This window comes from Ambystoma mexicanum, chromosome 2q (assembly GCF_040938575.1).
Source record: "Ambystoma mexicanum isolate Mex_15411 chromosome 2q, UKY_AmexF1_1, whole genome shotgun sequence".
NCBI lineage: Eukaryota > Metazoa > Chordata > Amphibia > Caudata > Ambystomatidae > Ambystoma > Ambystoma mexicanum.
The window spans coordinates 496,380,866-496,406,872 of record NC_090924.1 but is presented as its reverse complement, the minus strand read 5'-3'; the positions used below and the strand labels follow the sequence as shown (position 1 = coordinate 496,406,872).

At 48.5% G+C, this 26,007-nt stretch overlaps 1 protein-coding gene across 1 annotated transcript in view; it reads left to right on the top strand.

The window, feature by feature from the left end:
• Positions 1 to 26,007, top strand: part of EIF3B (eukaryotic translation initiation factor 3 subunit B) — a 356,055-nt gene that overhangs the window by 178,935 nt on the left and 151,113 nt on the right. Inside the window, exon 12 of the mRNA XM_069647617.1 lies at positions 11,807 to 11,929. Within this exon, the coding sequence (XP_069503718.1) occupies positions 11,807 to 11,929 (123 nt within the window). The remainder of the gene's footprint in view (positions 1 to 11,806; positions 11,930 to 26,007) is intronic.

Here is a 26,007-nt window from a genome sequence, read left to right as displayed (position 1 = left end):
ACAAAACACACATAGCCTTGCACAACAGAACACGACGACTACCGGCCGCAAACACCCCAGGCCCAGCCAACGGACCCACCGGTCTGAGGCCGCCAACAGCACATCACTGCTCTCTTGCATTTTCCCTGCTTCCTCCCACTAACTCAACCCCCCCCCCCCCCTCTCTCCCTTTTCAGAGCCGCCAAAGCGCCAAGGGACCACTACGGTGGTGATAGTGCGCGGTACGAATGTCCTTTAACATTAACATTTAACATTAATATTATATTGCCCCTCCTGAAGAAGGCGTATTCAAACTGACTGTTAAATAAATGAATAATTGTTTAATCAAGAAACGTTGTGTAAGAGTTTATTTGAATACCTGTCGCTGTGAATCTTTGTAAGTCCCCTACTGCTCTCATTGAACCCTCTTGAGCTGAGCCTGGCTGCTCATCACACTACCACCCCGTGTAGTACAGATTTGTACCAAAGGTTGGGTTCCTATTGCCAGGAGGTCAGGGTTGTGGTAGTGCACCCAAAAGGTACTGCATACAATCTTGCCTAATGATAAGCAAAGTTTGTATGCAGTACCAAGATTGTATGCAGTACCCTCTAGGAACACTACAGACAGCTGACTAACAGGTATATGCAACCCAACCTTTGGTATAAGTGTGTACTTCATTTTTTTTAGCGTGTTGAGCAGCCAGGCTTATCTCAAGAGGGGAAGTGTGAGCTGTAGTGGAGTTGCACAAAGATTAACAGTTGCAGGTATTCAAATAAACTTATACTCAAGGTTTCTTGCATAAACAATTATCAGTCAGTTATAAAGCCTTTTTCAGAAGGGAGCAATAGAATAGTAACACACAAATATACTTCAATACTGTAAATTTTGAGTGTCTGGATCAGAAAGGCCCTTTTGGGATGGCCCAAAGACACTACCTACACCCACAGGTGACATCAGTAATAAGGGTGCTGGGGACATTAATATCTAACTGTTGGCATACAGAATATTCTCAATAGTTTGTAAAAGGCAAAGGTTATTAGAACACAAGAAATTACAAATTCATAAGCAGGGCAAATACTTTCAGATAGCACTTAGAAGAGTCATTCAATTCAATAGGCTAAGCCAAAGTCAATGGGTAAAAGTATTTGTATAGGATGCAGCACTCCAGGTAAGTAAATGGAAAAGTCTTTGCACAAGTTCTTAGGAGTCTTTGATAAAAAGAAGAACCAAATGTAGGGCCACAAGCTGATTAGACTTGTGGGTTGCAGAAGTTACTAGCACTTCCACAGTAAGAGATGTTCCCTTAGGCCAGTTTTACAGTAGCTTAGTAAAGAAGAAAAAGATGCAGCTGAAGACTTTTGTTCCAGTTCAGCTCTGCAGATCTCACTGTTCCTGGGCCTCAGTCGCGAGGATAAGAGGGACGACGTCGGGGACTCCTACACTGTATTGGCACCATCAAAGCTGGCAACCCGCAAACTTTACTTTCTTTGGCTGTTTCGCGTTTCAGCTCCTTGCGGTACAGCAAATGGCAATAAGCGCGGTTCCTGGCTGTCAAGGTGGACTTTCCTCACATCTGAGGTCCCGCACTCAACTGAGCGGGGGGGGGGGTCAGGATTGGTCAGTCCTGCTTCGTGGGAGTCTGGAGGATCTTCCAAAAGCTTTAGGCCAGTTTACAAGCAACGCACACAATCTGGTGTCCCTCTCCCTGGATCTACGGCTTCCTGCAGCAACTCTGAGGAAATTCAAACAGCTCCGAGATGGGTGTCCAGGTGGCTTACTTGGGATTTGATTGGTCCCACCAACTCAAAGGGAGAAGTCGTCCTTGCAGAGCTTCTCTGCTGATGCAAACTTGGCAATTCGGACCTGCAGCAGGGCTTCACCAGGCAAACTAACGGTCCAGGAGTTGCAGCAGCTGTCTTCTTGCAGCTCGTCTTCGGTCCTTTCGTTCCAGTGGTCGACTCTGCTTTCCAGTCCAAAAGACTCGCCTTTTAAACAGTTTTCTCCCTTTCATTCCAGCCTAGCTGTCACTCACCCAGCAGGGTGGCTGTGCTTGCCGGACAATGAGCCAGCCGATCACGCCAGAATGCATTTGGGTCTCCTAGGAGACTAAGCACAGGGATATTCGGGCACCTTCCTCACTTCCTGCCCACCCCAGACACTCGGGTGCCAGAGGCGGTCTTCAGTCCTGAAGCCTGCCAAAGGCAAACTAACAAAGGGACCAAACCTATTTTGGAGCTCGGAGACAAACTCCAGAAGGACCTTTCCAAAAAGAAATGGCGAAAAAAGACCACCGGGACCTGTTTAAATGAAGGGGCTTTAGGCACCATGTTGCTCCCACGATTTTTAGCTATCGGTGTTCGCTGTCGGGGAAAAATCCTGGTAGCTTGTTGTAAAACCATTGCCACCAGCCATTTTGATGCGAAAGGGTAGCATTTGACTGCTATAGGAGTTTCTAGACACGGGATGCTAGGTAACCCCTCCAGCACTCTATAGGAAGATGGTGTGTGCTGGGTCTAGGTATTTAAAAAGACTAGTAAAGTCAATTTAACCTTACATTCTCTGGGGAACAGCAGTTCATCACAGAGAAGGTATTTAAACCTTTTGGATGTCTAAAAAACATCCCTGTGTCACTGCACTGAAGGTGCTGTGTAACACATGAAAAGATGACGCCTATGGAGTTATCTAAAACTCATAATCAAAGAACAAGAGTAAAACACACAATCAAAATACATGAGTGGGGGAAAAAGGCTCTCTCTCAGGTAAAAAAAATCAAGACCTCAAAATCCAGCAAAGTTGCTGGGGGTATCTAAGGTGAAGGGAATTATAACATTTTGAGAATTCTCCCTAACCACTCCTGAAGCCTACCAAAGGCGAATGAACAAAGAGACCAAACCTGGTTTGCCCTGCAGAGAAAAACTCGAAGGACCTTTCCACAAAGAAACGGCAAAAAAGACGACCAGGGACCATTTTAACATGAGAGACTCGGAACAATTTTGAAAAACATGATGGCTCCCGCGATTAAAGGTTACCAGCGCTGCGAACAGTTAGTGCTCGGGGTAAATCGTGGTAGTTCATTACAAAACTACTGCCACCCGCCATTCTGAGAGGAAAGGGTAACATATGAATGATACATGAGTAACTAGACACACAGGATACTAAATAACAACATCCTATGGTAAGATAGTGTGCAGAGTCTAGAATTTTACAGGACTAAGTGAAGTCAATTTCACTCCACTGTTCTGGGAAACAGTAGTTGATCCCAGAGAAGGTATTTAAACCCTGGGAAATCTAAAGGACGTCCCTGTGCCACTGCACTGAAGGTGCTTTGTGACACAATTCTACAAGATTATGCCTATTGAGTTGGCCTTAACCAAAATGAAACTGTGTATATAATAAATATTAAAATACATGAGTGAGTGGGGGAAAAAGGGTCTCGCTCTCTCCAGGTAAAAAAAATCAAGTTCTCAAAATCCAGCAAAGTTGCTGGGGGTCTCTAAAGTGGAGGGAATTAGCACCTTTCTGAGAATTCTCCCCCACACCTAACAAAAGGAAATTCATGTAACAATGAAAAGATACTTTTCAGTATCGGAACAAGTTGGTGGATAATCTTTGAATAGGCTTCTTACACAATTCCTGCACCCTGAGGTGACTTCAATTATCAGGACAGTAATGGCATTTATATATCACACTAGTTATACTTTGCAGATTCTGAGGGAAAGTTTTAAGGAAAGAAAAGGTTAAACAGGTTCTCAGTAAATTTCCATACACTTGTTAGGCAACTCTGAGTACAGGTATAGGAAACCCAACCTTTGGTATAAGCTTGTACTACAGTTTTGGTTGCATGTTTAGCAGCCAGGCTTATCTTTGAGGGGTCAATGTGAGCTGTAGTGGAGTTAGAGATTCACAGGTACAAGTATTCAAATAAACTCTTACACTCAAGGTTTCATGCATAAACAATTATTCATTTATCAGTGAGTTAGAATCCCTTTCTTCAGAAGGGGGCGATATAATAGTATCTATCGCAATAGTATATAATAGTAACACACAAATACACTTCAAAACTGTACACTCTTAGTTTATAAATCAGTAAAGACCCTTTTGGGATGGCCCACACACAACCTACACCCACAGGTGACTTCAATAAGTAGGGTTCGGGGGACATTAATATCTTACTGTTGGCATTTAGAATACTCTTAGAAATTGGCAAAAGGTAAAGGTTAGTAGAACAACAAGAGACCACAAATATTCTTAAGCGGGCAAATACTTTTGGATCCCCATAGAAGAGTCATTCAGTTCAATAGGCTAAGCCAAAGTCAATGGTCAAATGTCTTGTATAGGATGAAGCACTTTTGGTAGGTAACTGGAAAAGTCTTTGCGTATGTTTTTCGGAGTCTTTGATGAAAAGAATCAAATGTAGGGCCACAAGCTGATTAGATTTGAGTAGTAGAATATGCAAGCAACCCTACAGCAAGACGTAAGGTCTCTGACACTTTTTACAGTGCCTTAGAAATGAAGGCAAGATGTAGCAGATGACGTCTGTTCCTGTGCAGCTCTGCAGGTCTCACTGATCCTGGGCCTCAGTCGTGGGGACAATAGGAAGGACATCTGGGGACTCTTGCAATGCACTGGAACGGTCAAAACTCGCAACTGGCAAACTTCACTTTCAGTGTTTCAGCTCCTCGCGTCTACCGCAAATAGCAGCACTGCGGTTCCTGGCTGTCGAGATGGGCTTTCGTTGCTTCTGGGGTCCCGCACTCTGTGGAGGGGGCTCAGGCTCTGTCAGTCCTGCTTCCTGGGAGTCCGGAGGATCTTCCTGAAGCTCTAGGCCACCTTAAAAGCAACGCACACTATCTGGTGTTGCTCTCCCTGGCCATATGGTTTCCAGCAGCAACTCTGAGGAAATTCAACCAGCTCCGAGATGGATGTCAGGTGGCTTACTTTGGCATTGATTGGTCCCACCAACTCAAGGGGGGGGGGGGGGAGCCATCCTTGCATGGGCTTCTCTGTCGATGCGAACTTGGCGTTTCGGCACTGCAGCAAGGCTTCACCGGGCAAACCAACAGTCCAGGAGTTGCAGCAGGCGTCCTCTTCAGGTTCTTTGGTTCCTTTGTCCAGTGGTCGACTGCGTTCCAAGCCAAAAGACTTGCCTTTTATTCAATTCTCGTTAGGCTCACCTGGATCCCACAGGGGCGTAGAACGAAGCTGGACTGCTGCGGTCTCCACCAGTGCGACCCGTAGCAAAGTGATGATCGACTGTACTTGCCCACTCAGTTTCGTCTGCCTGGCCCGCAGGAATATTTTCCTAAAAGCTGTAAAGGGGATTAGCCACCCGTGGTAGAGAGGTTGCACTAACACCATTTTCCCTGAAAACTTCCAGTATTCCCCTTCATAACGTCTCACCTTATTGTTTGGAAGGATGGCCTCTCCATCCTGCATGGAGTGCAAGGGCGCGTAGAAGTTCAGTTACTTCACTGATCCGAAGGTATTTGGCAGAGTTCCAGACAACAATGACTCTGAGGTAAGTAGTGTGTAAACCGAATGTATAGTTCTTTTAGAGTTCAAATGTCTGTTAATTCACTCTTGCTCCTTACATACCTTTTCCCTTGCAGCGTGATCGAAGGAGTGAGTTCGCCTCAATGGATGAAGGTAGCGCTTAGGTAAGAGTCAGTTTGTATCAAGCACTGTCTAGCAAGTAATATTATTCCAAATGTAATTAACCAATAGTTCTCTTCTTTGCAGGTGCAGCGCCTTGCCGAAAACGTCTAACGTAGGATGGTGACCAGCGCTGGCTCGATCGGTAAAATTCCGAGTAAGTATCTTGTGGTAAGTAAAAGAATGTCTTTGGCTGAACCCCGCTCACCTTTTGTTTGTTCTTGTCTTTTCAGATGCTGATGTTTCGGGCGGCGATTCAACGGGTGCTGCGCCGGGTCGTGGAGATGCTCCGAAGACATGCGAGTATGGCGCGGCGCTGCAGCTCGCAATGCGACGAGGTTTATTTTAATGTCTTTTTCCTTTTATCCGCAGGTGCGGCTGCTCCAGGAAAAGATGACCAAATGGAAATCTCCTTGTTCTAACCTTCTCTGCTACCTTCCTTTTCTCTAGGATCGGCTCCGGACACAAGACGGGTGTGGCTGTAGACTGGATGCTGGACTGCATACACGGTGAGCGTTACGCTGCTAAAATGCAGAATAACGCGAAGCGTGTGCTGCTCTTCGGGTGTGGTTTAAATAGCATCAAAAAAGTAGTTCCCAGGTGAGAAGTTCCAGTACCATACCCAAGCAGCAAAATAGTTCCTGAAGGAAAGTAGTCCCTTCATGGCCTCATGATGGCCTGTACATGAGTTCTTTGCAGGATGACCTGCATAGTTTAAAGTTGGCAATATGAGCCTGGCGCCTATGGCGCCAGGACTGAACCCATATAGCCCCTAGGCGGGGTTTTGGGAATTCCTGTGTCGTCTTGGGTGCCTGTTCCCTGGACAGATGGACCTGTTCCAGATGTCTAGGGGCAGGCATTGTGACAATTCTCTCCCTATCATTCCAGCCTAGCTGTCAGTCACTGTTAGGGAGAATTCTCATAAATTTGCTAATTACCTTCACATTCGGGACCCCCAGCAACTTTGCTGGATTTCGTCAGTTTTATTTTTTACCTGGGTTGAGTGTTTTCTTTGGTTATGAAGTCTAACCAAATCCATTGGCATCATCTTGTCATTTGTGTCACACAGCACCCTCAGTGCAGTGGCACAGGGAAGCCTTGACGGGCTTTCCCAAGGTTTAAATACCTTCCCTGGGTTAAACTGTTTCCCAGTGTAAGTAAAGTGAAATAGACTTTACTAGTCTCTTCAAATTCCTTGACCCAGCACAACCTATCTTACAATAGCGTGCTGGAGGGGTTACTTAGTATCCCCTGTGTCTAGATACTCATGTAGCAGTCAAATGCTACAGTTTCCTCTCAGAATGGCCGGTGGCAGTGGTTTTACAACGAAATTCCATGATTTTTCGCAAGCGCCAATAGCGTTAAATCACGGGAGCCATGTTTTTCAAGATGGCGCTTGAGCCCCCTGTGTAAAAACAGGTCCCGGTCTTCTTTTTAATGCCATTTCTTTGTGGAAAGGTCCTTCTAGAGCTTTGCTCTGCGCGTCAAACAAGGTTTGGTTCCTTTGTTCATTCGCCTTTGGCGGGCTCCAGGAGTGCAGACCGCCTCTGGTGCCCGAGTGTCTGCGGTGGCCAGGAAGTGAGCAAGGTGCCTGAAACTCCCTGTGATTAGTCTCCTAGGAGACACAAATGCACTCTGTGGTGATTGGCCGGCTGGGTGAGTGACAGCTAGCCTGGAATGAATGGGAGAGAACGGAATAAAAAGTCTTTTGGCTTGGAATGCAGAGTTGACCACTGGAACGAAAGAACCGAAGACGAGCTTGAAGGGAGTGGCTGCTTTAACTCCTGGACCGTTGGTTTTCCCGGAGAAGCCCTGCTACAGGTCCGAATCGCCAAGTTCACGCCGACAGAGAAGCCCTACAAGGACGATTTCTTCCTTTGAGTTGGTGGGACCAATCAACTTGACAGTAAGCCACCTGGATACCAATCTCGGAGCTGGTTGCATTTTCCTCTGAGTGCTGCAGGTAACCGTATAACCAGGGAGTGGGAAACCAGTTTGTGTGCTTTACTCGTAGCCACCAGAATGGAAGATTTTCCAGTTGGCAGCTTTTTTTACCAGTCCCAGTGCAGGAGTCCCCCAACGTCCTCCCTCTTGTCCCCATGACGGAGGCCCAGGAACAGTGAGATCTGCAGGAACTGCCAGGAACAGAAGTCATCGACTACATCTTTCTCTTCATTATAAGGTACTGTGGAAATGAGTACTTGCCTCTCGCGGTGAAAGTGCTCGAATGTTTTGCAACTCAGGCCTAATCAGTTTGTGACCCAGCATATGGTTCTTTTTACTAACTATTTCTGAGAACTTTTGCAGGGACTTTACGTTTACTTACCAGAACCATTTTTATCCTATCCAAGACTTTAGCCCATTGACTTTGGGCTAGCCTATTGAATTGAATTGACGACACTTCTGGTGAACTCAAAGTATTTGCAGTGTCTTAAGTGTAATCTTTCATGTTCTAATAATCCGTACCTTTTACTGGTCTTGAAAAGTATTCTGAAATAGTATTGAAGTATATTTGTGTGTGATTATATTGCCTCGTTCTTATGAATGTTTTATAACTGACATAAATAAATTAATAAGTGTTCTATCAAAGAAACCTTGAGTGTAAGAGTTTATTTGAACACTTGTGATTGTAGACCTCTGTGTAACATCATTACTGCTCACATTCCCCTCTTGAGATAAGCCTGGCTGCTCGGCTCCGCTACCAAAACTGTGCAATACACACTTATACCAAAGGTTGGTTTGCTTACACCTGTGGTCCTAGTTGTGTGTAGTGGTCCTGAAGGGTACTGTATACAACTTTGCCTAACATTCACGCAGGAGGGTGGCTGTCCTTGCCAGTCAGTCAGCCGGCCAATCACTACAGAGTGCATTTGGGTCTCCTAGGAGACTTAGCACAGGGAGTTTCGGGCACCTCCTTCACTTCCTGCCTACCCCAGACACCCTGGAGTCAAAGGCAAAATGAACAAAGAGACAAAACCTGGTTTGGCGTGCAGAGTAAATCTCAAGAAGGGCCTTTCCACAAAGAAATGGTGAAAAAAAGACCAGGTGCCATTTTGACGACAATCGCACCCTTGGGTGCTTTACTGCAGCTGCGAACGCAGCCCACGGTAAATGTACACCACGGTAGTTAAGACGAAACCACTGCCACCAGTCATTCAGTGTGGAATGGGTAACGTAACACATTTTATGTGAGAAGCTAATCAAAGGGGATAACTAGTTAAGCCCTCCAGCAACCTATTGTAAGATAGTGTGTACTGGGTCTAGAAAGTTACATTTATAAGTAAAGTCAATTTCACTTTACTGCCCTTGGAAACAGAAGTTTATCCAAGAGGAGGTATTTAAAACTTTGGGAAATCTGAAAGACGTCCCTGTGTCACTGCACTGAAGGTGCTGTGACACAATGTAAAAAGATGATGCCTATGGAGTTTGTCAGACTCCACAACCAAAAGAAAGTGTTCAAAATCATATTAAAATATGAGTGTGGGGGGTGGTGGTGGGGGTAGGAGGGTCTCACTCAGGTAAAACAAAATCAAGTCCTCAAAATCCAGCAAAGTTGCTGGGGGGTCTCTAAGGTGGAGCGAATTGGCACATTTCTGAGAATTTTCCCTAACACCTGCATCTCCCAATGACATCTAGACAAGCTTTTCCCAGGAGTAAGTCTAAAACAAGTTAAGGCATCTACTACTTTGTGCAGTATCATAGAGAAAGCCTTCATAAGGCTTAAATACCTTTCCTTGTGTGAACTACCGTTCCCAAGAATTGTAATGTGAAATTGACTTTAACTTTTCTCTTTGAAGGTCCAGCAGATAGTCTTATTTGGAGTGCTGGGGGGGGGGGGGGGGTTACCTAGTATCCCCATATCCTACGTACTTGTATAACATTTTTTTGTTACCCTCTACTTTAAATGGCTGGTGGCAGTGGTTTAAATTTCCTACCATTTTTCGTTCCTGCCGCAGGCTGAATCCTCTGCTGCCGTATAGCACCCATGGGACAGTTTTGTCAAACTGGCCCCAGTCTTTTTTCGGATTTTCTGGTTGTAAGGTCTTTCATGGGTTTTACTCTGTACGCTGAGGCAGGTTTGTGCCCTTTGTTCGTTTTGCCTTTGGTTGCAGTGTCTGGAAGGGCAGGAAGTGAGGGAGGAGTGCCTGAATGCAACCAGTCCTAACTGTCCGCTGTGTGATTGACAGCCGAGGCTGTGCTTGAATGGGAGAAACCTTCTTAAAAGGCAAGGTTTTTGGGACTAGGTGCAGACTCAACCACTGGGAAGAATAACCAACGAGGAAACGGCGAGCAAAGCTTGTTGCATCTTCTTGGACCTTTGAATTGTCCTGTGAAGCCCTGCAGCTGTGCAGAAACTCATATTTCAGTTCGACCACTCTGGAAGGGACGACTTCTTCCCTTGAGTTAGTGGGACCAACTAAACCCGAGAAAAACGCCACTGGACCATCTTCCCCGTCTGGATGTACTTTGCTGCTGCAAAAACGGAGTGCCTGCGGTTGAGAAATCACTAGTCTAGTGCAATGTTTGAAATCTAGTCAGAAGCTCCAGGAGTCTCCCAAGGACCCTCCAGAAGCAGGAGAACCAGAACTTGAGTCCCCTCACTCAGGGCCCAAGCAATGAATGAAGGCCAACCAGTATCCGAGATCTGCGATGGTGCTGTTTCCAAGCGCTATAACTGCGACGTGCCGCTGAACCGAAAATGGCCCATAGCTGCCCACGACCTCCAGTGCTACCGCTGGAGCCCTTCAGAAGTCGTCAGTCTTGTCCCCACGACTGAGGCTCAGGAACCCAGGGGCTGCATCGCTGCAACAGGACAAATCCAGCTGAACCACTCTTCTTCAAACCTGAGGTACTGTTTAGACTTTGGGTGCTTACCTCAGTGTCTTTTTAGCTGTGCTTTTCTCAGTAGAGGCTTGCAGTGGTTTACCTTTAGAGTTTGATTCCAAATCTGCTTTTCACAAGTTTAACAGCTTGTAACCCTACAAGTGATTTTTCTAACAAACTCTAACTTTGTGATTCTAAGAAGTGCCTCAGCTACATACACTGTTTCAAATTGACTTTGGCTGTCCTGGCTCCTTTGTCCCTCATAGGTGGTAACTTGGTTTTAGACTGTTATTGCTGGGAAAGATTTTGTCTAGATTTCATTGGAAGATTTAAGTACTCTCATGCCCTGAGAACCTGTTTAACCTTCTTCCTTTCCTTTCTGCGACCTCAATCTGCAAAGTGTACTAGTGATATATAAATGCCATTATTCTCCTTGTGAATGAAGTCACCTCCATGTGTAGGAAGTGTAAAAAAGCATCTCTAAAGAGTATTTAACAAACCTATACTGATTCTGGAAAAGTATTTTAAAGTATATTTGATTTTTACATATCTTGCCCTTTTTAAAGAACGCCTTTTTAAAAAATGTATGTGAAATAACTATATCTGAAACATTTAGTATAAGTGTTTCTTGGTTTCTTGTATTTGCGAATTTCATTGCTACACCTCACATTTACCCCTCTTAAGATAGGCCTGGCTGCCAAGTCAGTATACCAACCTGTGTAGTACAGGCCTTTTCTAAAACATGGGTTACCTTATACCAAGAGGACAAATGTTGTGTAGTCTGTGTTACTAAATCAATTATTCCCTAACAGTATGTGGTGCACATTACTACCCAGTTAGGTTTCTTCAAACAATGCAGGTTTACTAAATGGCACAGGAGACAAAAAGCACAGAACACCACCATTCTCTAAGCTCTGATATTAAACACACAAAGAATAAATCTTCAGAAAAATAGTTGGACAACTAATACTTAGCAATGATATTCAGCAGATCCCTTACCTTACCGCAGGAGTGCCAAGTGTCTCCACTTATCTAGCGGCCATCTTGCATCTATCTATTGATGGTTACTTTACCTTTGGGGGGGAAATGATTGCTTTTGTCTCAGATTTGGATTTCTCCTGATGGATAGCTCACAAGCAAATGGCTGGCTCAGGCATAAGGAGAGCCTGTACATCACAAGTTCCAATCCACGGCAGGGTTGATTTATCATTTTTTCCCTCAGTGGTCGATAAATGGAGCAACTGTATCTCTTCGTTTTTCCAGTACTAAAAAGCTGGCAGAAATTAGCCTGAAGTGTACAAACACACATTGTAAGTCACTCACATATGCATTTATTTTTATTTTTTATAGATGGCATCATAGCCTTTGCCTGGGAACCAAACGGTAGCAAGTTTGCTGTACTTCATGGAGAGGTACCAAGAATATCGGTTACTTTCTACCACGTTAAAAACAATGGCAAGATTGATCTCCTCAGTAAGTACAGTTTGTTTTAGCACCTGCAATTAACTTATTTAGCTTTCTTTTATTTTTTTAACAAATGCAATAAAATGCTTGTCTGAGCTTGATCTGCTGATATCCATGTTCGAGAGAATTCTCAGAAATGTGCTAATTCCCTTCTACCTTAGAGACCCCCAGCTCTTTTGCTGGACTTTAGGACTTTTTAAAATGTAATATTGTGATTTATTCTCAGTCTTTCTTTTGACTTTGGAGTCTGACAAACTCCATGGGAATTATCTTTACATTGTCACACAGCACCTCAGTGCAGTGGCACAGGGAAGTCTTAGATTTCCCAAAGGTTTAAATACCTTCTCTTGGTGAAACTGTTTCCAATAGCAGTAAAGTGAAATTGACTTTACTTACATTTTGTAACTTACTAGACCCAGCACACACTCTTAACATTGGGTGCTGGAGGGGTTAATTAGTATCCCCTTTGTCTAGTTTCTCATGTAACATTTTTATGTTACCCTTTCTACAATTAATGGCTGGTGGCTGTGGTTTACTTTTTACTACCATTGTCTTTTTACCGCGGGTTGAGTTCGCAGCTTCAGCAAAGCACCAATGGGTGGCCATTTCGTCAAAATGGCCGCAGTCGTTTTTTTTTTTTTTTGTTGGAAAGGTTCTTGAGATTTACTCTGTGCGCCAAACCGGGTTTGGTCTTTGTTCATTTTGCCTTTGGTGGAATTCACGAGTGAAGCCTGCCTCTGGCTCCAGTATGTCTTGCAGGGGCAGGAATTGAGGGAGGTGCCCGGAGCTCCCTCTGCTTAATCCCCTGGGTTACAGGAATGCACCCAGGCTGGCTGTCCGGCAAACACAGCCACTGTGTGATTGACAGCTAGGTTGGAATGAATGGGAGGAACCTGCATAAAAGTTGAGGCTTTTTGGCTTGGAAGGCAGAGCCGACCATTGGATGAAGGAATCTGAAGAAGAACTTGGAAGAGACACCTGCTGCAACTCCTGGTCCGTTGGTTTGCCTGGTGAAATCCTGCTGCTGTGCTGGAGCTCCGAATTTGTCTCGACTAGAGAAGTACTGCAAGGAAGACTTCTCCCTATGAGTTGGTGGGACCAATCATCTCCAAAGTACACCCGTCTGGACATCCTCTCGAAGCTGGTTGTATTTCCACTGCAGCTGCTGCTGGAACCGAAATGCCAGTGAGAAGAAAACCAGATTGTGTGTGTTGCTTTTAAGTCGGACCCGAGCGCTAGGAAGATCCTCCGGACTTCCCTGATGCAGGACTGACCAAGCCTGAGCCACCTAAACAGAGTGCTGAACCCCAGAAGCAAGGACAGTCTGAAGTGGTATCCGAGAACCGCAGTGTTGCGATTTGCTGTCAGACGTGAGGAGCTGAAACACTGAAGGATCTGCATAGCTGTACAGGAATAGAAGCCACCTGGAACCATTTCTTCTAACCAGAGGTGCTGTAAAGTCCAAGAATTTACCTCTTGTTGTGCAGCCTTACTTGCTCTCAGTTGAGACCTGTCTTGGTTACCTTGCAGAGTTGCTATAGCTTTGCCCCTCACAAGCCTCTCAGCTTGTCGCCCTTCAAGTGTTCTATTTTCTACAAACATTTCTAAAAACATTGTGCAAGACTTTTTACCTACCTAAAAAGAAAATATTCAGTTCTCCTTGACATTGTGCAATTAACATTGGCTGTCCTGGCACCCTGAGTGACTCTTCTTACCTCTGACTCTGCTTTCTTTTCCCCAGGAAGGGTTATTTAACCTTCGTTTTATTCCTCTATTCTATCTTTTGCACCAAACTCAGTATTACTCTAAATGTACCAGTGATAAACCAATGTCCACGGTGTCCTAGCTATCTGTCACCTAGGGGTGTAGGAAGAGTCTGTGTGCCATCCCCAATGGTATCATCTGATTTAGAGAAAGTGTTTTGAAGTATATTTTAATTGTTACATGTTTTGCTCCCTTTTGAAGAAGGCTTATATAACGGACTGTGAAATAAATTGATAGTTTTTTCTGATGCTTGTTAATCTGCTTAGAATCAAATGCTGTGCATATGGCCTGACATCCAATGGTAACCGCAGAGTATTGCATCTTGTCTTTCGGGGACTGAAAGGGGACGTTGGCATAGGCGTGTCTGTTACACTATCCCTATCGTGAGGTGTGTAGTACCCAAAATCCCTCACGTGCTGAGGTCCCTCAGATTGTTTTTCCGCCCAGATAACCGGCGCCCTATAGCAGAGCTCTTACTAGAGACATTGTTTATCTTTACCGAATTGTCGGTTCATTCCCCGTTAAGTCACTTCGCCCAATAAGAACATCTTTGACGAAGACTACGGGGGAATAGTCTACGGCTGTGGATTTCGGCGCCTAAGATCCGGCGGCCGGATTTTCCACATGGTCGGGCCCTCTGGCCGACCTATACAGTAGGGAGAGTGGTGTCGGGGTGGCCATATTGTTTAGTATGTCTTCCCGCCTTCCCCTCTTTTCCCTGTTGGTCTGGTCATCCTTCCCTTTTGCTATGGGAAGGACTCCTTTAGATTCTGCCCTAATTTTAGGGTCGGATATCCTTGGAAGGACGAACACAGGACATGTAACGCCTGTCTCTCCCTAGAGCATGATGCAAAGCGGCGTGCAAACTCCTTTGGCCCAAGACCCTTAAGGAGCGCTGTGTAATGCGATGGGCCGCGTACGGTATGTCACGCGTGGGGCCACCGCCACGCTAGCTGAAAGTGACGGGGGTACTTCAGATGACCAAACGTCCAATGCTGATGTTAAAAGACCTTGAGGCGGACACTTCTAGGTCCGCCACACCTCTCCCCGACCCTTCCAGGCTCGGCTCTGGTCTTGCTACAGGGGCGTACAAGTGCATCGCACGAAGCACACAACCCCTACGCCAATTTCGACGCCTTCGTTGAAAAAAGGCAAAAGTGCCAACGGGGCCGCCGAAAACTTCGCCGGTTCCCTCGGATCGTTCAGATCCAAAGCCTTCCCCACATCCGCTGCAGCGCTTTGCGATTAGACAGTTGAATCAGACCAAGGGCGCTACTCCAAAACCTATACGCGTCGAAGCGTGGGAGCCCGATGCTTCAGCGATTTCCAGGGCCTCAGTAGGCCCGAAAACTACGGCTAGGCCTCTACCCGGAAAACCGACCGCTAGGCTTTCTAGCGCAGCGGACGGTAGCTCTACTGCCGACAAAGCATCGTGGCCATTGTCTCACGACGATTCAGCGACTATCCAGAGTAGCATCGGAAGAATCGCAGCGGCGGTGGGCCTTACTCCAGTTCCGCCTAAGGTTATGGGCAAGGTTGCGGAAAAGATTTCGGCGAATATGGTTCCCAATTCTAATGACACGTAGATCGTCAAGCGCTCCTCTCCGACACCCTGAGAGGTTCTTCTCAACGCCACAGTGCGGAGAACGTTGTTTCTCCTCGCATAGGCCCGTTTGGGTCCTCTAAATGGACTACAGAAAAATATTAGGGTTGTATGGATCGGCTGGAGCAGATTATTAGTTCTTCTGATCATCCTCCCCTGAAAAAAGGGCTCGGGTAGACCCTAACCTCCAAATTCAAGAAGTTCAGTCTCGAGTTTTCCAACAAGAAGACGTGGTCCATATGGCCTCATATAGGGACATCTAAAATGAAGAAGCAGAAGCTTGTTTTCTTGAAAACTATGAGGAAGATCACCAGGATATGACGGAGAACTTAGAGGAAACCCAGCAGGAAGGTCAAGACCCTTCGACACAGCAAGATCAGGACTCTGATATTTTGTTCCTAGACTATCCTCCGTCCACCCCAGCTCGCCAGGCCTCCCCTGTGGATGATCAGATGGCTTTCAACTCCATGTTGAAGAAAGCAGCTGAATACTTCAAAATTGCCACTCAAGAGGCTGTACCTGAATAGGATTTTGTGGAGGATATAGTTTAGGAAAAACCTCTGAGTCAATCCATCCCCCTCATTACGTCTATTAAGAGACGGGTAGCTTTCTCATTGGTCTCACCTGCTCCGACACGGGCAGTGAACCAGAGAGTCGAAAAATTATTTCGACCTTCTCCCTCCGACCCTCTGTATATCAAAGGGCACGCCATCCCAGACTCACTGGTAGTGACTACCACTCGAAAGAGGGCAGGGGTACCCCTTGCCACAGGAGAATCACCACTGGACAAGGAGTCTAAAAGGTTGTATGCCCTGGGCAAACGTCACATCAGCAGCTCCATACACCATTGGGGTTGCTAATAATACTACGCTATCAGCAAGCTACGCTGATGCCCAACGGAACTTGCTGCAGGAAGGCCTGCAGGAGGTTCCTGAATCCGCCAGGACAAAGCTTCTCGCCATTGTTTCGGAGCGAAGACTGGTTAACTAGAATGTGGTGGTGAACACCCTAGACACTGCAGAAACAGCAGGCAGGTCTCTTGCACAAGGGACTCTTCTGTAAAGACGCCATGGCTGCGTACATCAGGATTTAGACCTGAGACTCAGGCCTCCCTCATTTAATAAACCCATTGAGGAGACTAACCTCTTGGGGAAAGCAGTGGGTTAAGCGTTGGAGACAGCCAAGAAGGAGCATGAGACTGTAAGGTCCTTGCACCAAATTACACAGAAACCCTCCTCCCAAAGGGGTAATGATTCTCGGCGGTCCTTTCGAGGGCAAGCCCGTGCTGGTCAAAACAACTACGGCACGGGTAACTTCAACACAAATCAAACATCTGGAAGTCCCCCTCAAGGGGTCAGAAACGCGGCAAAGGTAGAGGCTGAGGCCCCAATCCCAGAGGAGCCACAGTCTCTGGCCAGAAATGACCAAGTCCAGGTCCCCTCCCATGTCTCCCCGGTCAGGGGGGCGATTAACATCTTTCCTCAAGGCATGGGAGGGAATAACTTAAGACCAGTGGGTCTTAAAGACCGTCGCCCATGTTTATTGCGTGGAATTCGCTCGACCTCCACAGTTCAGACCGCCGCGCTCACAGCGCCTTTTCACTGCACCATCTGGAGATCCTGATCCAAGAGTTGGAAGCATCGCTGGGAAAGGATGCCATAGAAGTTGTCCCTATTCTTCAGGTAAACACGGGTATTTATTCAGTGTACTTCCTTGTACCCAAAAAGGATCTCACCATGCGTCCTGTTCTAGCTAACAAGTTTATAAAACCAGAAGTTTCGCAGGGTAACATTGCAGGAGGTGATCCATTTGCTGAAACAGAGGGACTTGAGGGACTTCATGGCATCATTGGACATGAAAGATGCATACTTTCATATTTCAATGTTGCCAGCGCACAGAAAATACCTAAGGTTCATTATCCAGGACAAACGCTACCAATTTTTAAAAATTTTTAAAATATTTTTAACTGTTTTTATTTGCATTTTACAACAGGCTCAACAATTCACAAACTAACGGGGGGAAAAAAACCCACAACTAAATACCACAGGGAGCTGGCCTCCCTGTGGCCGAACCCTCTCCCCCAAGCATATTCTTTCAAATTACTTTAGCACCAAGGGAAGAGAAACCATTTAAATAAGAACGGATACAAACAGAAAATAAACCCAGTTTCAGTACCACCTTCCTTGATTTAGGACCATAATTCCCCCCCGCCCCCCAATATGCCAAACCACAGATCGTATAAGGTGGGGGCGCCCCCCTTGAACCACCTCCCACATGCTACATCCAAGCCCATTTCGAAATCAGTCTCCCTAGTCATATAATACCTTAAGGGGCCCCAGTAGTCCTTAGGCCTGCTGGCAGTTGGGAGTGTTAAATTATACTGTGACTCTGTGCTCACAGCAAGCCATAAGGTTGAGCCAATGATGGAACGAGAGTGGTGTCGGGGAACCCCACTTCCGTGCGACCACCGAAGCCATGCTTACAAGGCGCCTCTGACAAATTCTGTTATACTCGACCAAAAAGCATAAACCTGGGGGCACACCCATACCACGTGGAGGAAATCTGCAGAGGTTTGACATCCCTTCTTACACTCCGGGGGTTGAGAAAGATGCATACTGTGTAACCGAACAGGGGAAAGATACACTTGATGCAAGAATTTAGAGTGTATCAAACAGAATCTACAATTGACAGAGATGGCCTTGGTCTGAGCGCAAATCAAGTTCCATTGCCCCTCACACAATACCTTCCCCAGAGCATCCCGCCACCTACCCCTATAGCAAGTACGAAATGAGAGCCGTCCCTTCCGGGCCAAATCGTACAGGGTCGAAAGTAGCTTCTTAGTGGAGACTGGTTTAGTGATTGTTGTATACCATGAGGGGGGAAAAGGGGTAGGGTGCTCGGAAATTCCTTCCACCTAGTTTTCAGTACTTCCCTCAGACGGAAATATAAGAGCTGCATTATGGGATTCCATGAGCCCCTCGCCGAATGATTCTCCCAGGCCAAAAATCTACCGTCCGGCGCAACATCACCCAGAGTATGAACCTGAAGGTTAGAGAAGTGTAGTATAAACACCGTCTCATATGTGATCAGAATGCCCTGAACGCGGTATATGGCCATCGCAGGAGAGTACCAATCCACTCTGCAAGCCGATGCCGGGCTCTAATAGTGATATCAATGGGTTGGACTTCAGTTCTGGGATATTTCTCCCATGGGGCCCAAAGGAGTGCCCTAGTATATCAGGGTACATGATGGCCTTCTCCAAACGAGAATGTGGAAAATCAGCCGAGGGAGACCACCACCACACGACTTACTGTGCCTGAGCTACTAGAACATATAAATGGATACGGGACATCCATTCCCCCCTGAGAGTAGGGTCGGCACATCATTTCCAAGGAGATGCAAGGATGTTTCCCAGCCCAAATCAATTTAGTCACCATACTTTTAGCTTGTTACCAAAAAGATGCGGGAGCCAAATCAGAATGTTATTGAGCACATATAGCAACTTGGGCAAAACCACCATCTTAGACAGTGAAATGCGAGTAGCCTGAGAGAGAGAGGAAGGCGGAACCAAGTGTCCACCTTATGCTCCAAGAGTTTTAATGCAGCGAGATAATTCTCCTCAAACCCTACCAGGGGATGTAGACGCATGAATACCTAGTACTCCTACGTCCCGTCCTCTTTCCTCCATACTTGTGGTACAGCTCTCCGTCCTGTGGGATGGGACCGTAAAAAGCATCCAAATTTTTTTCCAAAAATGTGTCCTTCCTCTTTCCTGCGCGGGGCCCGGCACACGGCCGTAACCCCGCCCACCTTGGCTCCGCCCCGCGCATCGCCCCCCAGTCCTTTTCACCGCTCGATCGGGGCGGACGCACTTGCATCCTCGGAAGATTTTCTTCCCTGTTTTCCTCTCTGGCTCTCGCTAGCGTTCGTCTTCTAGTCTGTCTGTCTTTTAAATTAGACTTTCCAGACTGTTCTTTGTGTCATTGTCGCTTCGCGAGGGCGGATCCCCATCCTCTTTGTTTAGAGTGTTTGGGTCGGAACACCGTTGGGACTCCTGTTTTTACTGTGACGCCCTTTCGGTCCGGACTCTTCAGCGTCTGTTGGAACGGTGGGAGGAGGTGTTCCGACGCACTCCTCCATCTCATTTTCAGGCGTTCATCGACGAGAAGAAGAAAAGCCCAGTAAGGTCTTTACTTTTCAGAGCTCCCCGGCCGGGGGATACCTTCCCGGGTTCCTCTCGAGCCGGGAGGGGCGTTGATCGCTCTGTCACCGGGGTTCGCCCTGAGGTGCCTGTCGGGCCTAATAATTATACCGGAGTTTTCTCTGAGGGTCTCCGTAAGGGGCCTGTGTACACCGGAGTAACTTCCGAGGCCCCTCCTATGGGGGCTGTGTGTAGACCCAGTTCTGCTGAGTCACAGGGTTCCGGAGCTTGCTCTGAGGCCTCTTTCGGCTTCCCTCAAAAACAAGACCGGGGTGCGCCCCGAGGCCTTGGCTGGGCTTGCGTTTACCGAACGGATGTTCGCGGCCCGTGCCGATGAGGCTATTACTGGGCCTAGGCCCGAGGTCCCTCGTACAGAGGCTAAGGCTACCAAATGTTCTGAGGGGCCGGGCAGGGCCCTGTCAGTGAAAGCGGTTTCTCACCATTCCTGCTCTTGTGGTGATAGCAGATCTGTTGAGGGGGCAAAGAAGCAAGGTGGTTCTTTAACCGGCAGTGCCGAGGTCCTTCCTTCGAAGGCTCAGTTGGCGGTTGGTATGTCTCAGAAACATTCCAGTCCTCATAGTACCGGCTCTGCTGAAGTTCCTTATTTTAAGGCTAAAATTAAGACCCCTGATCCATCGACGGGGACCCCTGCCTCACCTCCTCACGTGCCGCAGTTCCCCTCAGATGAAGACAAAATGGCAGCTGTTCCCGCCACAACCACGGTGGCCATTTTAGGTACTACCCCCTACAACTACGCCATGGGCCCCTGGTGTAGGGTTCGCTCATTTGGGGAACCTAAGGTCACTTGTGCGTATCCTTACCGGCCCGTTTATGATTGGAATGCCCAGATGCCTCTTCCGGACAATGTTTCATTGCCTGCAGGGGCGGTCCCTTTGATTTATGTGGGTACGTCGGTGGAGGGCCCGGCGTGGCACCCTTCTCAGTTACGTCCCTGGATTTGTCCACCTCATGAGAGGCCTCCCCAGGTCCCGAGGCAATCTCCTGAGGATGCTTTTTTCGGTAAATTTCAAGCGCTTATGCGCACCGACCCCATGAGGGAGTTTTCAAAGGGCTTTTTAAGGAAATTTGTCCACCAGCGCCCCCGGCTCCAGTCGTTCCTCTGGTGGTTCCGCCGGCGCCTCCTTTGCCTGTGGTGCCTGCCCCTGCTTTTCCGCCTTTGCCACCGTTGTCCCCAGTGGACAAGGCAGTGCTTGACACAGTTCAGCAGGATCCTGACCTGTCAGATGACCCTCAAGGCGAGCAGGACAACGAGGACCTTCCCCGCTCTGTTAGAGCTTTTCATGACCGGGTACTGGACATGATTAATTTCTTAGCTGTTCCGTTTCCCGAGGCACCTGCTCCACAGGAGGGCATGCTTTCTGGGGCGTTCACCCTGTCTCCTTTGGAGCGTACCGGCCTTTTCCCGCAGAAGGATGTTTTGGCCGAGGTCTGAAGAGTCTGGGAGCAGCCACACTCGGGACTTTTTGTCAATAAAAAGATTGACGCAAGGTACAGGCTGCACTCTTCGGAGGAAGTGGCCTTGTCATCTTGTCCGCCTCCCTCCCTCCGCCTCCCTCCTCCAGTGGTGGCTGCGGCCACGTTGCTGTCCAGACCTGCAGCATCCTCTTCCGCGACGGCTACTCAGATCTTGGGAAAGGAGGACAAGCTCCTGGACTCCCTAGGGAGGAAAATCTTTGCCAATTTGGCCTTGCAGCTCAGGCAGGCCAATGCCGAATTGATTTTGGCGGGAGCTAACATGCGGATGTGGAAAGGTCTGTCTGAGTTTGAGGAGCATATTCCGGTCGAGAAGTTGGAAGACTTCAGAGGTGGCCTTTCCGATGCCAGGGTCTCGGCCCAGGATCTCCTGGAGGCTGCGGCTCATCACGTAGACACCTCGGCTCGGGGCATGATGCTCGGGGTTGATACCTCGAGGCAAGCGTGGTTGTATGCCACTAAGTTTTCGAAGGAAGTGCAAGAGAAAGTATTGGACCTTCCATTCGATGGTAAGGAGCTTTTTCATTCTTCTACTGATGTAGAGCTCACCAAAACCAAGGATAGCACTAAGACGGCTATTCTGTTCTGGTTAAACCTCCCTTCAAGAATCAAAGGCCGTTGTCGCAAGGTCGACCTTCCACTGGTTTTAAGGGATTCCTCGACCGCAAAAATCGCAGAGTGGATACTCCTGCGGGGAATAACCGCCATAGACAACAGCGTACGCGGTATTTCTCCCGCTCCTCAGCCTCTTCATCAGGTTCAGGTGCCACCGATAAACCTGCCAAATGAGGGCTTTCCGCGCTCGCACGAGACACCGGTGGGAGTGCTCATTGCGTCTCATTGGGAGGCGTGGCAGACCATCACAGAAGACAGATGAGTCTTGTCTGTCGCTCGGGCGGGCTTCCGCTTACCTTTACCCCCTACCCCACCCCTCAACCCTCCTTTTCAGCCGTTGGGCTCGCCCTCCCTCAACGCCGAGGTTAAGAAACTCCTGGTCCTCAGGGCTCTGGAACCCGTTCCCTTTGCGGAGCGAGGGGAGGGCTTCTACTCCCGGCTGTTCTTATCTGGACGATTGGCTTTTATGCAGCCCTTGTCCGCTGGCGGCAGCGGGCAACCTCCAGTCTCTCCTTCAGCTCCTGTTCCATCTTGGGCTGTCGGTGAACTGGCGGAAATCCTCCATGACGGTCTCTCAGGACCTGATTTTTCTGGGTTTTCGTTGGAACACGATCGACTGCAGAGTATACCTGACCGTGGACAGAATGGCGGATCTGTTGGCCACGTGTCAGATGTTTGCGCAGTCAGAGAGTATGTCGGCCTGGTCGTTCCAGAGGCTTCTGGGCCTCATGGTCTTGTGTGTGCTGGCTCTTCCTCTTGATCGTCTCAAAATGAGACGGACCCAGATGGCCCTTCGGAATTCATGGCGGTAGGCAGTGGACCCAGATTCCATGCGGATGATGATTCCGGATTCCATGAGAGTGGACCTGGACTGGTGGTAATCTGTCTGGGGGCGCGGGGTTTCAGGACCCGGTCCCTAGGGTGACGATCACGACGGACTCCTCCCTCCTCGGGTGGGGTGCGACGTTAGATCACCTTCAGGTCTCGGACCTCTGGTCGCCTCAGGACAAGCTCCTGCACATAAATCATTTGGAGCTTCTGGCGATTTTCTTGACGCTCAGGGCGTTCAGACTGGTCATTGTCAACAAAGTGGTCCGCATAAGAACGGACAATGTGGTGTCAATGTATCACATCAACAAGCAGGGGGGGAACAAAGTCCCCCTCCCCGTCCCCCACTCGTGGACCTGTCCATCCAGATTTGGGAGTAGGCCGTGCTTCGTGGTGTCTGGCTGCTTGCAGTGCACATCCCGGGTCAGCTGAATGTCACAGCAGATGCCCTCAGCCGGCGGACAGTGGTCAGCTACGAGTGGGAGTTGAAGGCGGAGGTCCTCTCAGGGATTTTCTCGCGCTGGGGCACACCGCAGGTGGACCTCTTCTCGACAGCGGCGAACAAGAAGCTTCCTCTGTATGCCTCCAGAGGGTGGCTGGAAGCCTCCTCTGGGGGATGCTCTAGAGATTCCATGGCACAACATGAGAGCTTATGCCTTCCCGCCTCTGCCTCTAGTTCACCGGGCAATTTGTAAGTTGAAGAACTCGGTGAACTGTTCTCTTCTACTGATAGCCCCGTGGTGGCCGGCCAGGTTTTGGTTCACAGAACGCCAACACCTGTCGGTTTATCCACCGATCAGGTTACTGGTATCTCCCGATCTTCTCCACCAGGGCTGAGCAGCAGCTGTGGCACCCCTCCCCACAATCGCTCAGCTTGGCGGCATGGTGCCTGTGATCAGGTCTTTAGAGCATCTGAATTTGTCTGCGGATAACATGTGTATTATCCAGGCAGCCAGAAAAACCTCGACCAGATCTCAGTACAAGAGTAAATGGCTCAGGTTCTGTCATTGGTGTCTAAAGAAGAAATTGGATCCAAGGGGGGGGGCCACGGTTGACACTGTCTTGTCCTTCGTGTCTTCCCTAGCAGAGTCAGGGCTTCATGTTCTGTCATGCAGAACTTACCTTTCAGCGGTCTCCGCTTATCTTTCTACGGATCAGTGTTCGTTTTCTCTGACTAACCCAGTGGTAAAGAGGCATTTCGCTGGTTTAACACGCCTTTACCCTCCAGTTCGTAATCTGCACCCGCCATGGGACCTGAATGTTGTCCTGACGGCGCTGTGCCATAAACCCTTTGAGCCAATGGCTACTGTGGACCTCAGGTACTTGTCTTGGAAAGTGTCCTTTTTGGTCGCCTTCACATGGCAAGGAGTGTGAGCTCCAGGCATTGTCGGTGTAGCATCCTTTCTTGGTCTTTCACAAGGACAAGGTAGTTCTTCAAACTAATCTGGCTTTTCTGCCAAAGGTAGTGACCGAATTCCATTTGAATCAATCGATCTCCCTACCGGTCTTTTTTCCGAACCCCGCCTCTGAGGCGGAGAGGGTTCTACACTTTCTTGATGTCTGAAGAGCTCTTAAATTCTACCTGGATAGGACTTCCGAGGTTAGTTCAACTTTTTGTGACTTTCGGCAACCCTCAAGGCAAGCAGGCATCTAAGGCAACTATTTCTAGGTGGATTGCCGCCTGCATCATGGAGTCTTTCACTATCCAAAAGCTGAAACCTCCTAAAGGTATTCATGCACACCTGGTGCAGGGCAAGGCAGCTGCGGTTGCTTTTCAGAAGTATGTTCCTTGGGAGTCCATGGCTAGGGCAGCTACTTGGGCCTCCATCTGCTTTCTGTAAGTATTACTGCCTCGATATAAGTTCTAGAGCTGATGCTCAGTTTGCTCAGGCTGTGCTGAAGAACCTTTTTCAGTAAGGGGTATTTCCATCCACCCGTAGTTCCTGTAAGTAGTGCTTGGGAATCTCCCACAAGTATGGAGGAAAGGGGACGGGACGTAGGAGTATTACCAGGTTACTCACCGTAGTGACTACCTTACTCCTAGTCCATAGTCCCCTTTGCTCCATACGCCCGCCCGCCGTCCCCTCTAATAAGGTTCCTCTGTTATTGCTAATGGGTCTCTGACCTGTCAAAGAAAAGGACTGAGGGGCGATGCGCGGGGTGGAGCCAAGGTGGGCGGGGTTACGGCCGCGTGCCGGGTGCCACGCAGGAAAGAGGAAGGACACATTTTTGGAAAAATTTGGATGCTTTTTTACAAAGTTCTCCGGTCCCGTCCCACAGGACGGAGAGATGTCCCACAAGTATGGAGGAAAGGGACTATGGACTAGGAGTAAGGTGGTCACTACGGTGAGTAACCTGGTAATTCTCCAGCATGGGGTCTGGCATGGATTCACATGCTCATGAATATTCCCCGTCAGGCCGGGAATCCTCGGTATAGAAAAAATCAGTATCCGTTTAGTTTCTGATCTATCTTTCTTAGTAGTAACCAATCACTGGTCTCTGGGTCATAGTGCCCTCTCCCTAAGCTCCGCCTCTGGCAGCCATCCTCAGATTTTTACTGCACGTTCAAGTGTTGGGAGTCCTCGTGCTGTAGCTCTCGAGCTTTTGCTGCGTTTTTGCGCTTTTTTTCAGATTTCTGATTTTTCAGTTAAATAGAGCCTCAAGCACCACCGTTTCTAAATTCGATCAACAGGGACCCGTTTCGGAGTTTCTACGCCCCTCAATGGTGAAGATTTCATCGTTATACTTTTGGAGGATTCCAGAAGTTCCAAGGCCTATCCCGGACATGGCCCAGGAGAAGGGAAGCTCGACGCCCGGGAAGCTGTTCAGGACCTGCCCTGGATGCCAGCTTCAGAACGTGTTCAAGGAGGACGAGCATTTGTTATGCCTCTACTGTCTCCATGAGGACAAGACTCACGTGGAGAAGGACTGTGCGTTTTGTGTGAACATGTCGGAGCGGACCATGAAAAATCGCCACCTCCGTCTCGCCAACTGGCTGGAAGGAAAGAGCCTGTCAGGCGAGAAGAAGTCCGAGCGGTCTTCTAAGTCCTGTGAGGGCACCCCGTGCCGAACGGTCGGGCTCCTTGGCTGCCAGGCAGGGCGCATCCTCCCTGGCGCCATCGACCACGAGCCAACGCTCTGGCTCGGGTAAGAGGAAGTCAGAGAACCCGGCAAAGCTTCTGGAGAGGCCCCGGTCGAGCTCGAATATTCCGGCAGAGGGGGAGCGAAGCTCAGACCCCCCCCCCACCCCCCAAGGTGAAGGCCCCAGGCGTGCAGAAGGTGATGACGGCCTTAATTCACCCTGCTAAGACCTCAATTGAGGATGTTGCAGCGGTCCTGGCTGAGGCTGTGGAGGCTACGCCAGTGGAGGCGACCTCAGGATCCAGTCTCTCCCTGCCACCACCGAGGGAGTCGTCTTTCAGTCCCATCGAGAAGCCCCCCACGAAGCCCTCGTTGGAAAAAGAGGGGGAGGGTCAGGTGGCCATCGTGGATACGGACACGACCTCTGAAGAAGAGCTCATCGAAGTCGCGGAGGAAGCCCAGCCCATCGGGAGGGATCCTGACGAGGGTGACGACGAGGTT